Source organism: Diplotaxodon limnothrissa, linkage group LG11 (assembly GCF_057381915.1).
Source record: "Diplotaxodon limnothrissa isolate DT_005_m linkage group LG11, D_limnothrissa_male_GT1.1, whole genome shotgun sequence".
Lineage (NCBI taxonomy): Eukaryota > Metazoa > Chordata > Actinopteri > Cichliformes > Cichlidae > Diplotaxodon > Diplotaxodon limnothrissa.
The window spans coordinates 21,307,979-21,320,323 of record NC_140606.1 but is presented as its reverse complement, the minus strand read 5'-3'; the positions used below and the strand labels follow the sequence as shown (position 1 = coordinate 21,320,323).

At 39.7% G+C, this 12,345-nt stretch overlaps 1 protein-coding gene across 1 annotated transcript; it reads right to left on the bottom strand.

The window, feature by feature from the left end:
* Nucleotides 1–298: 298 nt before the first annotated feature.
* On the bottom strand, nucleotides 299–1,210 carry LOC146622694 (free fatty acid receptor 2-like). The gene has a single exon (XM_085364902.1). It carries the CDS (start codon nucleotides 1,208–1,210, stop codon nucleotides 299–301), a length of 912 nt encoding a protein of 303 aa, XP_085221028.1.
* Nucleotides 1,211–12,345: the final 11,135 nt, after the last annotated feature.

Here is a 12,345-nt window from a genome sequence, read left to right as displayed (position 1 = left end):
TAACTTGCAGACTGCATGAATGCAGAAAAGTGGCCAGTCCAAAATAAAGAAAAGAGGAAGTTTTGTGTCAGGGCTGCAGGGCTCATTTTATATTTTGATATTTGCACTTGAATGAAAAAATAAAATAAAGTGTTGAAATTTTCATATGCAACAAACATGTCTTTGAATTTTGTGGAAAACAGGAAAAACGGTTTCAAAAGGAAAATACAGTCCTTTCGAAAAATATTAGATCATCATCAGCAGTGAACTTAAATGTGTTAATGGTACATTTAGTTTTGAAAATGTATTTTTCCATCTCTTAGTTAGTGGTGCTGTTGTTCCTTTTCAGTCCTAAAAAATTGAACCACTTCCTAAAAATGAATGTTTCACTTGAGAAGCGAAAGGTAGACGAGGAAAAGTAGAAGATGATGGGATCGATACAGGTGTTGAAACAGCTCAGAAGCAACATGTAGTACCTCCACTCTGGGCTTTGTCCCTGGATGTAACCCACTAAATGAGATAAATTGTATGGCAGAACACAAATGAGGAACACAGCAAGAGTCCCTGAGGCCATGCCAATGGCCTTCTGTTTCTGCATCTGGGATATCCTGGGCAGGCTGTACAGAATCGAGATGCAGCGCAAGTAGCAGTAAACACAAATAAGAAGAGGTATGAGGCAGAGTACAAAGAAAATCTCCAGACGTACTGGGAGGAGGATCTTCAACTGCTTCTCTGAAAACTGTTCATAACACGCATTGGAGTTATTACTGGCCAGAGATGGGTGATGCTGGATGATGAAAATGATACTGCAGTGTGCTGATGAGATGAGCCAAACAGCAACACTGATAACAATTGCATACACAGGTTTCTGCAGTAGATGATAGGTGATAGGAAATGCTGCTCCTATGTAGCGGATCACACTGACTGCCATCAGCAGCAAGGAGCTGGTGTAGATTGTGGAGAAAAAGGTGAAGGTAGTGATGGAGCACATGAAGTTGGGCAGATCCCACTTCATACCAGATGCTGCCTCGTGCATCTTGAAAGGAAGGATGACCAAAAACAGCAGGTCGGAGATGGTCAAATTAAGCAGCAGGATGTCTGTTGGACGTAGCTTGGAACAGATCTTGGTACTAAACGCATAGAGAGCCAAGAGATTACAGGGGAAGCCGATCAGGAATGAAATGATGTAAACTGAGAGAATGATCTCACTCCTCACTGTAGACTCCACCATTATTGACCTAAATCAACATTTAGAAAAAAACACACATATCAACTGAAATGTTTTTGGTTAGAAAGACAAATGACATTTTAAAATTACTTTCTATTTTTACACTTGGAACAACTTTGTGTGTAAGCATGTTGTTGTCCAAAAAAGAAGAAGCTTAGCTTTTTTCTTTATACCTGTTTCTGTCCTAAAAATCCCTCATAAAGCATCCTTGAATAAACTTACATTGTCTAGAAAGTGTGGTAATACCGAACAATTATTTTATACTGGATAAATTTTCCTCTGGCTTCCCAGACAAATTTTCCATTTTTGAAAATAATAACACATCACACATCACAGCCTTTTTGGCAGCTAAGATCTTCTGTTGTTTCTATTTTGTTAGAGGCACATTTCATACAACAGGGATGCAAATAACTAAATAATTTACATAGTATGGGGTTAGTGCTATGATGGTTTTGGTTTTCTTTTTGGTTTTCAAATTGGTGTACTTATTTCAATTAATGAACTTATTTGTTTGTAACCAGGTTGAATTTGTCATTTATTAAAATGTGTTGAAATATTAAAAATGGCGAAATTCATCTTAAAATGTCAAGTAATAATAATGTTAACAAGACGTCCACAAATCCAAATGTGGTCATTGTGGACTATAAATAGCCCGTACACGGCGGTCCTACCAATGTCAACACTAGACGTTAGACGTCGAAAAAGATGTTGCTTGGGTTTACAAAACAACCCCATCAATTGGACTAAAACTGTACGTCTAAAAGGGACATTTAAAAGACATCACTCTGCACAGTGGGTTCATTCTTTTGAATAGGACAGCAAGCTGAAGATACTGGTATGTTTTCTGATTTATACCAGATGATTTTGTAACTGGATAACTATGTTTCAACAGCCTCTAATAACACTGACACAGAATGAATAGCATATTTGCTTAATACTGCTATATCATCAGCATATAATTTGTGTTCTCTGTCACAGACATTTGATTTTAAAGAATTCAGATCAGCATGATGACGTTTGAGCAATAGATGCAGTTGTAACCTCAGTTGTAATTGTGATCCTGTTTCCGTTTACTAAAAATATGATTAAAATAACTTTTGGATATGATTTTAATTGCTCAATTTCTTAACTGCAAGCAGGCTCTGGTATGTTTCATTTCATTAGGTAAATAAATTTACTTACGCAGCAGCAGAAGATTCCAAAATGCTGTGACTAAAACTACTACTAGTCTGACTCCGGCTGTATTTCATGAAAGACTTACAGCTTAACTCGTGGGTTCAAAGATGGGCTGATATAAAATGTGAGAAACTGGAAACACTGAGTCAAGCTCCATCAAACACACAGGGGACTACAAAAAGCAATAGCAGCCACCAGTGAGTTAATATTAACTCAAATGCAAAACTGCAATTGATGTTGGCTCTTCTTTGTCTGAAATTCTATAATCATAAACTTTTATTCAAATATATAATATATATATATATATTCAGTATATTTTATATTCAAACTTAGACCTCTCATAGAAGAGGGCATTGTGTAAGAAATTGTTTTTCCACAATATTTTAATTATCCTTATTTGAATATATTCCCACCTTGGCATGATTATAGATGTTTGTCAGTTTTGCAGTGGAGTAAAGAACAAGTATTCTTCTGCTTGCAGTTCAGTTTTCTGTTGTTTAAATATTGATTTCCTTGTTTGTTAGCATTAGGAACACTAACACGTTAAGATTGCAACAGGAAATAAAGGTAGACATGTATATGTTCAAAAATATAACTGATGCTTTGGCAAAACTATCTAGTCTAACAGTGACAAGTCTAACAGAATTGCTTAAGAGAAAACTGAGAGTACAAAAGTATGTCACTCTAATATGCATTGCAAGTAGACTATATTGCTCCAACAATCAATGGAACCTACTGTGTGAGACAGCAGCAAATTCCCTCTGGTCATTACTCCAGATAAACCCTCATGTTGCAATACAAATTTTGTGGGAAGTAAAATATATAATTTTACTACTTTTAGATGTTTGAGAAATTACAATAGTTAAAAAAACAATAGCATAACATAACTGTACAGTCTGATTTAAGCAATTTGATTATATGTGTCAAGATCTACATCAACTTCCATTCTGATACATGTAGGGTGATTTCATATGCTTTAAACTTGAAATGAGTATTTTCTGTGGTAAAACCTCGTCAGGTGGCTCTGTTTCATTTTTGCTTTGGAGAAGCGTTTCACTGTTTTGGTAGTGTTGAGATCTCGCCGATCTTTGCATTTCTTCCAGGAAATCATTGTCATAAACACAGGAAAGTCTTTCCATCTCCAGGGCTCTGTCAGGTCTGTGTAGGTGTATTTGTGTGTCTTCATTTTGTGAGCTAGCAAAAGTTAGAAGAAAAATATTACAAAGCCACCCAGAAACTTTAAATATTTTTGCTCATTTAGAGACATACCATGTTATATTCTGCAGCAACTGACCCCCAATCATTGTGTAAAGGTTTTTGCTGCCTTTCATATGTATATTTGAGCTCTTACAGAAGAGATTACTCAGATAAATAAGGCTACTTTACTTATTGCATACTAATTATCATATCTTTACAACACATCATCAAAACTGAGGTAGCTTCATTTGAAATGATTTTCCTCACCGATGAAAAATGTTGTTTATCTGTTGTTGCTGGACTTGACCTCCTCCAAAAAATAATCTAAAAGATGTTTGAATTTAGTAAATTTGAAATATATGTTTGTCAAGTATTTAAAAAGAAATCTGTGTTAATACTTTTACATCTTAAACACCAAAAACAATAACATGAAACACAGTTTACCAACCTCTTTACAGGATATTTTCTGTAAATGAGAACAGCACATCCAAAGAGGAAAATCATTCCTGGAAGCATGAGCCACAGCAAAAGGGCTGAAAAACAAAGAAACATTTTTTACAGACACACATTCAATTCAATTCAATTCATTTCAATAAAACTTTATTGATCCTGAAGGTTGACCCCGAAGGAAATTGGGTAAACACCATTCATGCCTGAATACACAAACATATACACACTGTTAGTCTTAAGTGCTACTTACATGATTCTGACAAACTGACTGCAGGTATCTTTTTGGTGTCACTTCCATGTGGGTTTCTGCCTGTGCACGATACATTGGTCTGGGTTTTAACTTTAATCTTTATTTCCCCAAAGACTACATGTTTCTTATTTGTCAAAGCAGAGGTGAATGAGGACAAATGGGTGTAATTTCCATTTATAATCCAGTATATAGAAGCATTAGGGGATGCATCAACCAAACAGATACACCTCAGAAGGTCTCCTGTAAGGTGGCACGAGGTCTCAGGTAGGATTACAGGGCGATCTAAAAAGACCAAATATAAATCATAATCAGAATCATAATCATAATCGTGTTTATTGGCCAAGTATATGTGCAGACACATACAGGGAATTTGGTTCCGGTAGATGGTGCCTCTCAAGCACAGCAATGTAAATCACACACACACACACACACACACACACACACACACACACACACACACACACACACACACACACACACACACACACACACACACACGTGTCTATATATACACATTACACATACATACACATCGCTGTGTAAACCAACTATAAATAACTAATCTAAACTTATATACATAAAATACAGAAATGAAATGAGGTGGAATGAATACTACAGAATGTACATAAGGTGCAGCTGCAGTCTGGCAGTGGGAGCAGTGTGACAGGTCAACTGTTTAGAAGGGAGATGGCGAGGGGAAAGAAACTGTTCCTATGTCAGGTGGTCCTGGTCTGCAGGCTTCTGTACCGTCTGCCAGAGGGCAGCAGATCAAAAAGTCTGTGACCAGGGTGTGAGGGGTCTGCGATGATTTTCCCTGCCCGTTTCCTGGTTCTTGAGAGGTACAGATCCTGGATGGAGGGCAGGGGGACGCCGATGATCCTTTCTGCTGCCTGCACAGTCCGCTGCAGTCTGCTCCTGTCCTGTTTAGTGGCTGCTCCATACCAGACTGTGATGGAAGAGCACAGGACAGACTCAATGACCGCAGTGTAGAACTGGATCAGCAGCTCCTGTGGGAGACTGTACTTCCCCAGTTGTCTCAGGAAGTACATCCTCTGCCGGGTCTTTTTGAGGATGGAGTTGATGTTGGTCTCCCACTTCAGGTCCTGGGAGATGGTGGTACCCAGGAACTTGAAGGTCTTCACAGTCGACACAGGGCTGTCTGATATGGTGAGGGGGGGCAGAGTTGAGGGATGTCTCCTGAAGTCCACTGTCATCTCTACAGCTTTAAGAGTGTTCAGCTCCAGATTGTGCTGACTGCACCAGAGTACCAGCCGCTCAACTTCCTGCCGGTATGCAGACTCATCACTATCCTGAATGAGGCCAATGACAGTGGTGTCATCTGCAAACTTTAGAGTTTAACAGCCGAGTTCTTGGAAGTGCAGTCGTTAGTGTAGAGGGAGAACAGTAGTGGTGAGAGGACACATCCTTGAGGGGCACCAATACTGAGGGACCGAGTTTCAGAGGTGATCTCCCCCAGCCTCACTTGTTGCTTTCTATCTGTCAGGAAGCTGGTGATCCACTGACAGGTAGCTGGTGACACGCTGAGCTGGGAGAGTTTGGAGGAGAGAAGTTCAGGCACAATGGTGTTAAAAGCTGAACTAAAGTCCACAAACAGGACCCTGGCATGAGTTCCCGGGCGGTCGAGGTGTTGCAGGATGTAATGCAGCCCCATGTTTACTGCATCATCCCTACCGACCTGTTTGCCCGGTAGGCAAACAGTATATTAGGTATATTAGTAGGCAAATAGTATATTTGCCGGTAGGCAAATATTACTACATCACATTTATGCAAACCTCTTAGATATGTGTGGTTTATAACTTTCAGTGAACATGAAAATTATTTATCATCTTGGCCTAAACTTACAATTTATAAGGCCCTTTTTGACAAAACTCCCTAGAATGAAGAGTGGTGGAAGTCTAAGGAAACCATGATGTCTTTCTGCTAAAAATTAGTTTCTGGCAGAAATTAAGATTATTTACATGCATTTTAGCCACTGTAAGTTTTAAGGTTTTTGAAGCTTAAAATTATTTATGGCAAAGAGAAGACAAGTGGAATGACAAAGAGATATGATAAATATAAATATCCTACAACTGCTTAACAACAGTAAGTGAGTAAAACATAGTTTAAATTGTTCATGCTTGTCTACATACATGCAGACACTTTCACGGGGCATACGCTAACATCTCCAACAAAGCTTTAAAATCATATGCACACTCATGACCAAAAAATGCCTACAAATGGGTTTAGTCACTACAAGCTGCAGTCAGTTGCAGAACAACAACAACAACAACAAACTTTATTTATAGAGCACATTTAAAAACCAGCGGTATACCAAAGTGCTTAACATAAAAGACAGAAAAGTAACATGAGTATTATAAGGCCTCAACAAAGTATCAAATATACTCACAGGTCATTGCCACTAATACACAGGGGTAGTATAAAATGCATATCAAGTAAAAACATAGTAAAAGCACAAGCCATAAAAATATGTATAAAGAAAACTAGAGTAAGTCTAAGAATCAGGCACGAGCATTAACAAGCAGGAAAAGCGAGATTAAACAAATAGGTTTTTAACCGTGATTTAAAAGATTGGATAGAATCGGACGCCCGGATCGCAATCGGAAGGTTATTCCACAACTCTGGTGCAGCCAGGGCAAACGCCCGGTCACCTCTAGACTTCAGCCGAGATCTAGGCTGCACCAAGAGTAACTGAGTAGATGATCTTAATGCTCTGGCAGGAACATACGATTTAAGGAGTTTGCTAAAGTAGCTCGGTGCTGTGTTGTTGGTAATTTTAAACGTAAGCAGCAGTATTTTAAATTGGATGCGGTATTTAATGGGCCAGCTAGAACAGGGGATAGCTCAGTAGGTAGAGTGGTGGCCCCATGATCGGAAGGTCGGGGGTTTGACTCCACTGAACGGCTACCCTGAGGTACCCCTGAGCAAGGTACCGTCCCTACACACTGCTCCCCGGGTGCTACATTGGTGGCTGCCCACTGCTTCACTGGGGGGTGAATGGGTTAAATGCAGAGGAACTATTTCCCTATGGGGACTAACACACACACTTTACTTTACAGGGGTGATACGGGCAAACTTCCCAGCTCTGGTCAGAATGCGTGCCGCAGCATTTTGGACTGTCTGCAGTCTATGAAGGAGGGCAGAATGAAGACCGAAATACAGTGAATTGCAGTAATCCAGCTTAGAAGTCACAAAGGCGTGGATGAGCTTTTCCAGGTCCTTATGTGAAACATAGTGCCGAGCCTTAGAGATGAGACGCAGTTGGTAGAAACTACATCTAACTACAGCAGACACTTGTTTATCGAATTTGAACGAGCTGTCAAGCAACACGCCCAAATTGCTAACAGTGTCAGAAAGGGAGCTGGTAAGGGAACCAAAGGCATCACAAAGTTGGCCATGAGGAACGTTGCTGCTAAATACCGCGATTTCAGTTTTCTTATCATTTAGGATAAGAGAGTTTGCTAAGAGCCAATCTTTGACCTTACGCATGCACTCTTGAAAGCAGTGCAAGGATAAAGCAAGATCATCATTTAGTTCAAAGTAGATCTGTATATCATCAGCATAGCAGTGAAAGGCGGTGCGGTATTTCTCAAAGATTGCACTTAGAGGGAGCATATACAGTGAGATAAGAGTAGGGCCCAACACAGAGCAAGTGCCCAGGTTGACAGAGAAGGACCTATTGGAGAGGTATGATTTAAACCAATCAAGGGCAACACCTTTAATGCCTACAGTATGCTCAAGCCTCGCTAATAAGATGTTGTGATCTACCATATCGAAGGCCGAGGATAAATCCAATAAAACTAGGGCCGCAGAGCGTCCAGTATCAGCAATTAGAAGAAGATCGTTGAGGACTCTAAGCAACGCTGTTTCAGTGCTATGATGTGGTTTGAAGGCAGACTGGAATTTATCATTAATGTGATTCCAGCCAGAGAGTAAGGAAGAATTCAATAGCGATAAAATACTGGGTCCAATTACATCGAAGCAGTCCTTAACTATGCGAGATGGGAGGGTATCATGTATAGGATTAGTATTGTTCAGTTGTTCAACTAAATGCTTAAGAGTAAGGAGTGACACGGGCTCAAACTGATGGAAAGTAGACGAACAACCAGGGCTACAAACAGGGCTAGACATTAAAGGAAGTGAAGACTTAAGAGATGAAACTTTATCTAAGAAGTGATTTAAAAATTGTTCACAAAGAGCAGGAGAGCACACCAGCGGCATAACAGGGCAGGGATTGACCACTAAATTAAAAATTTTAAATAGCGTTCGGGGATTGTGACCATTAGCCAGGATAATTTTTGATAGGAAAGCCACCATTTTGGCAGTAGTTTGGAATATCGAGTGGCTGGCACGTAGGATTTCATAAGATAACTGGAGTTTATCTTTTCTCCACCTCCTCTCATCGCGAAAGAGTTCAATTTACAGGGACTGGTGTTTTTGACTGACGCTAGGAGGTTGCTATTCTATTTTTACTCATATGACTGAGCAACTGACTTGCTCTTAAATATGAAGTAGCTTCATCAAATTGTGTGTCCAGTGTTGGGCACTTATTTCGGTTGAGCTGATTTAACATACCCTTGTTTGTCTAAAGTTATCTCTGGATGGTGGTGTGTGAGCTGAAACTTCTTGTTCTAATTCTTTCCAGATTGTTTTAATTGATTAAATAAAATATTTAGCACTAAGATAAGCGTGTCGTAGAAAGTAACAGTTGGTAAAGACGCAAAGTTTCGGTGTTTTTTTGCTTCAGGCTGGGGTCCTTCTGATGTTGTTTTCCCCGCACGGTGGCACGGTGGTTAGCACTGTTGCCGCACAGCAAGAAGGTCCTGAGTTCAATTCCACCATCAGGCCGGGGTCTTTCTGTGTGGAGTTTGCATGTTCTCCCCGTGTTTGCGTGGGTTCTCTCCGGGTACTCCGGCTTCCTCCCACCGTCCAAAGACATGCAGCTTGTGGGGATAGGTTAATTGATTAATCCAAATTGTCACTAGGTGTGAATGTGCGAGTGAATGCGAGTGTGAATGGTTGTCTGTCCCTATGTGTTAGCCCTACGACAGACTGGCGACCTGTCCAGGGTGTACCCCGCCTTTCGCCCTATGACAGCTGGGATAGGCTCCAGTGCCCCCCGCGACCCTGAAAAGGATAAGCGGAAGCGAATGGATGGATGGATGGATGGATAAATAAAATATTGATATTTGGTTTCCTTGTAGCGATGCAATTCAAAATATAATATTCCTTTCCCACACCCCTGCTAAGATGACAAATATTGATATATTTTCTAGGATGAATAGCCTTTTTTTATTATGTTATTGTGGTTTGTTGTTGTTGTTGTTGTTGTTGTGTGTGTGTGTGTGTGTGTGTGTGTGTGTGTGTGTGTGTGTGTTTCTTTTTTTCTTACACTGAACATCCAGATCCACCCAGACGGACTGTTGCACTCCAAAAGCATTTTGAGCCATGCAGGACAGAGATGTATCTCGTGCAATGTTGTTGAAATGCTTTGTACTCTGAGTTGAATTTTTGATCTTGTGCTGGTCTAATTGTCTTATAAACCATAAGTATTTGTGTGGTGGGGGGTTACTATTAGCAACACACTCAATGTTGATGCTGTCACCTTCCACCACAACTTTCTTTTCCTTTTTCACTGTAACAGTGACAGGCTTATCTGTGGATATAGGAAATCATAACAACAAGACAGTTTGTTAAGATAAATAAATGTAGGTCTACGATTTACTGTATTTAGAGCACATATTGCTTTTCTCACATAAAATGTTGAGTGTCATTTCACTTCCAATGGTAAAGGTTTTAAACTTAGCCGAACAGCGAATCCTCCTGTTATGCATCAGATATGTTGCTACTCCTCGCAGTGTCTTTTGGTAGAACCACTGGCCATGCACTTCCATGTGGAAATCCACAAAAGTGTAGTTTTCCAGAAGTGTGTTTGCATTCCATTGAAGCGATGGAGGTAAGAAAGGGCAAGAGTAGATTATGCTGCAGTTGGCCTGGAAATTCTCCCCTTCCACCATTTTCTTCTGTATGTAGATTATGGGAGCTTTTCTTTCTAGAAGTTAAAAAAAACAAAAAACAAAACGTAATAAAGAGAAAAAAATGTCTTGTATATCTTGAGATTTAGAATTTTCTAAATGACATGTACTGTATGGCAAATTGCTATTGTACACTTAAACCAAGTAGCCGTGTTATGTGCTGGGTTTCTTGGATGTGTAACAGATTTTGAGTTTTCCAAATTCTGTCAGAACTAGTTTTTAGTTGTTTTTATTTACATTTTCACAGAATTTTTTATATATATATTTGTTATTAAGCTCCTGCAACCATGGTCATTTTCTAAATAATACTTTTTGGCTTTTTGCCTTTATGGTGATATTACAGTGAGATGAACAGGGAGGCAGGGAGGAGAGAGTGAGAGGGGAAGAAACGCAGCAAAGGGCCTCATACCCATACCCGGGTGCTGCTCTATAACACATGTGGTTGCCCAGTCACCCACTCATCCACTGAACTAAACTGGCACGTAACATTGGTCAGTCTGACTTAAATGGAGGTTTGACAATATTCACTTACCAACACCGATAGTTACAGTTTGATCATGGAATGTCTGAGTTGTCTGAGAGTCTGGATTGATCCACACATAAACACGTAGGTTATGGTCAGCTGTGCTCACATTGTCAATCATCAGGGTGCAGTTTCCCTCTGCAGCGTTGCCAGATACTTTGGTGCGTCCTCTGAACTGCTGTTCCACGTTATAAGAATAAACTCCATCATAAACAACAGGATACTTTAGATTATGATACTGGTACCAGATAACTCGATCGTAAGGTTCTGTCTGACATGGCACCACAACACAGGTTCCTTCATCAGCAACAACTGTTTTGGGTACTCTAATGCTGAAGCCTTTCACCTGCTGGAGAACTGAGGTACCTCAAAAGGGTGAGAGGAAGAGGAGAGCAGAAGGGAAGATCAAAAACATCACAAAACCACAAAATGTTGTAATAATATCTTTGCTGACGAATAATAAAATAAAATAGGTGACCCACAAATAGAAACTCTGATGCACAGAGAGATACTATTATGAAAGCTGGCTAACCACTAAGAAACATCAACCCTATAAAAATAACAAAAAACCACCAGTGACTTCTCAGAAATCAACCTAATATTGCTGTCAACTCATTAAAAATGAAATGAGTGGATGTTCTGTCTTCCTGTATTCTGCTTTCTGTCTTCAAATTCTAAGGAACATATCCTACCTTTACTGCAAAATTACTAAAGATTAATTTGATGAGGTTACACGATTATGACTTTTTCACATTATCAAAGTAGCCAAAAGTATTACTACAGGAAAATAATACAGTAATACCAATAGTATGGATATAAGATTTTCGTAAAACCTGTGCAGCTTTTATGTTGTTTTTTTCCCATTGTTTTTCTCTCACTCATATGGTGCAGTCATTCTACGTTGACAGTTGATTTTACATTGCATGAACTGTTTAAAAGCATTATCAGCAACAGAACTAAAGACAGAAACAGGTCGTTATTACCAGTCATCAAGCTCAGCAGTCTAAGCAGATGAACAGAGGCCATGAAGACAGCAGTCACTTTACAGCATCCGATAAGTCACCTTTGGCCTTTCAACCTCTGAAACGCAGCAGCTGTAACATTGTATTTATAATACAGGTCATAATACACTAACACAAAATCAGTTACTGAGGAAGTGTATAGTACTACAGTTGATTTTTCTACACTAGAATCCTCAAGTTCTTCCAGGTTGAACAAAGCATAAAACTTGGCTTTACATCAGTAATACAGCTTTAGATCTTCTGAAAGGAAGTTCAATCTTTATATCTTATGAGAAACGTACCTGGCAAGAGAGATGCTGCTTCACTGTGTTTGTGATGTCCCAGTCTGTTTCTGTTCTCAAGTCCACCTTTTGACCACAACCTAAATTGCTCTGCCACTCTCTGCTATTCAGCCTCAAACAGGAAACTTGCAGTGCTCATTTAAGGCAGTCAGTCTGAAAGTGAGAAACTCGGAAAGAAGGGCTCTG

What these genes read in the sequence shown, in the direction of transcription:
- LOC146622694 (XM_085364902.1), bottom strand. Translation starts at nt 1,210, where the DNA reads ATGGTGGAGTCTACAGTGAGGAGTGAGATCATTCTCTCAGTTTACATC.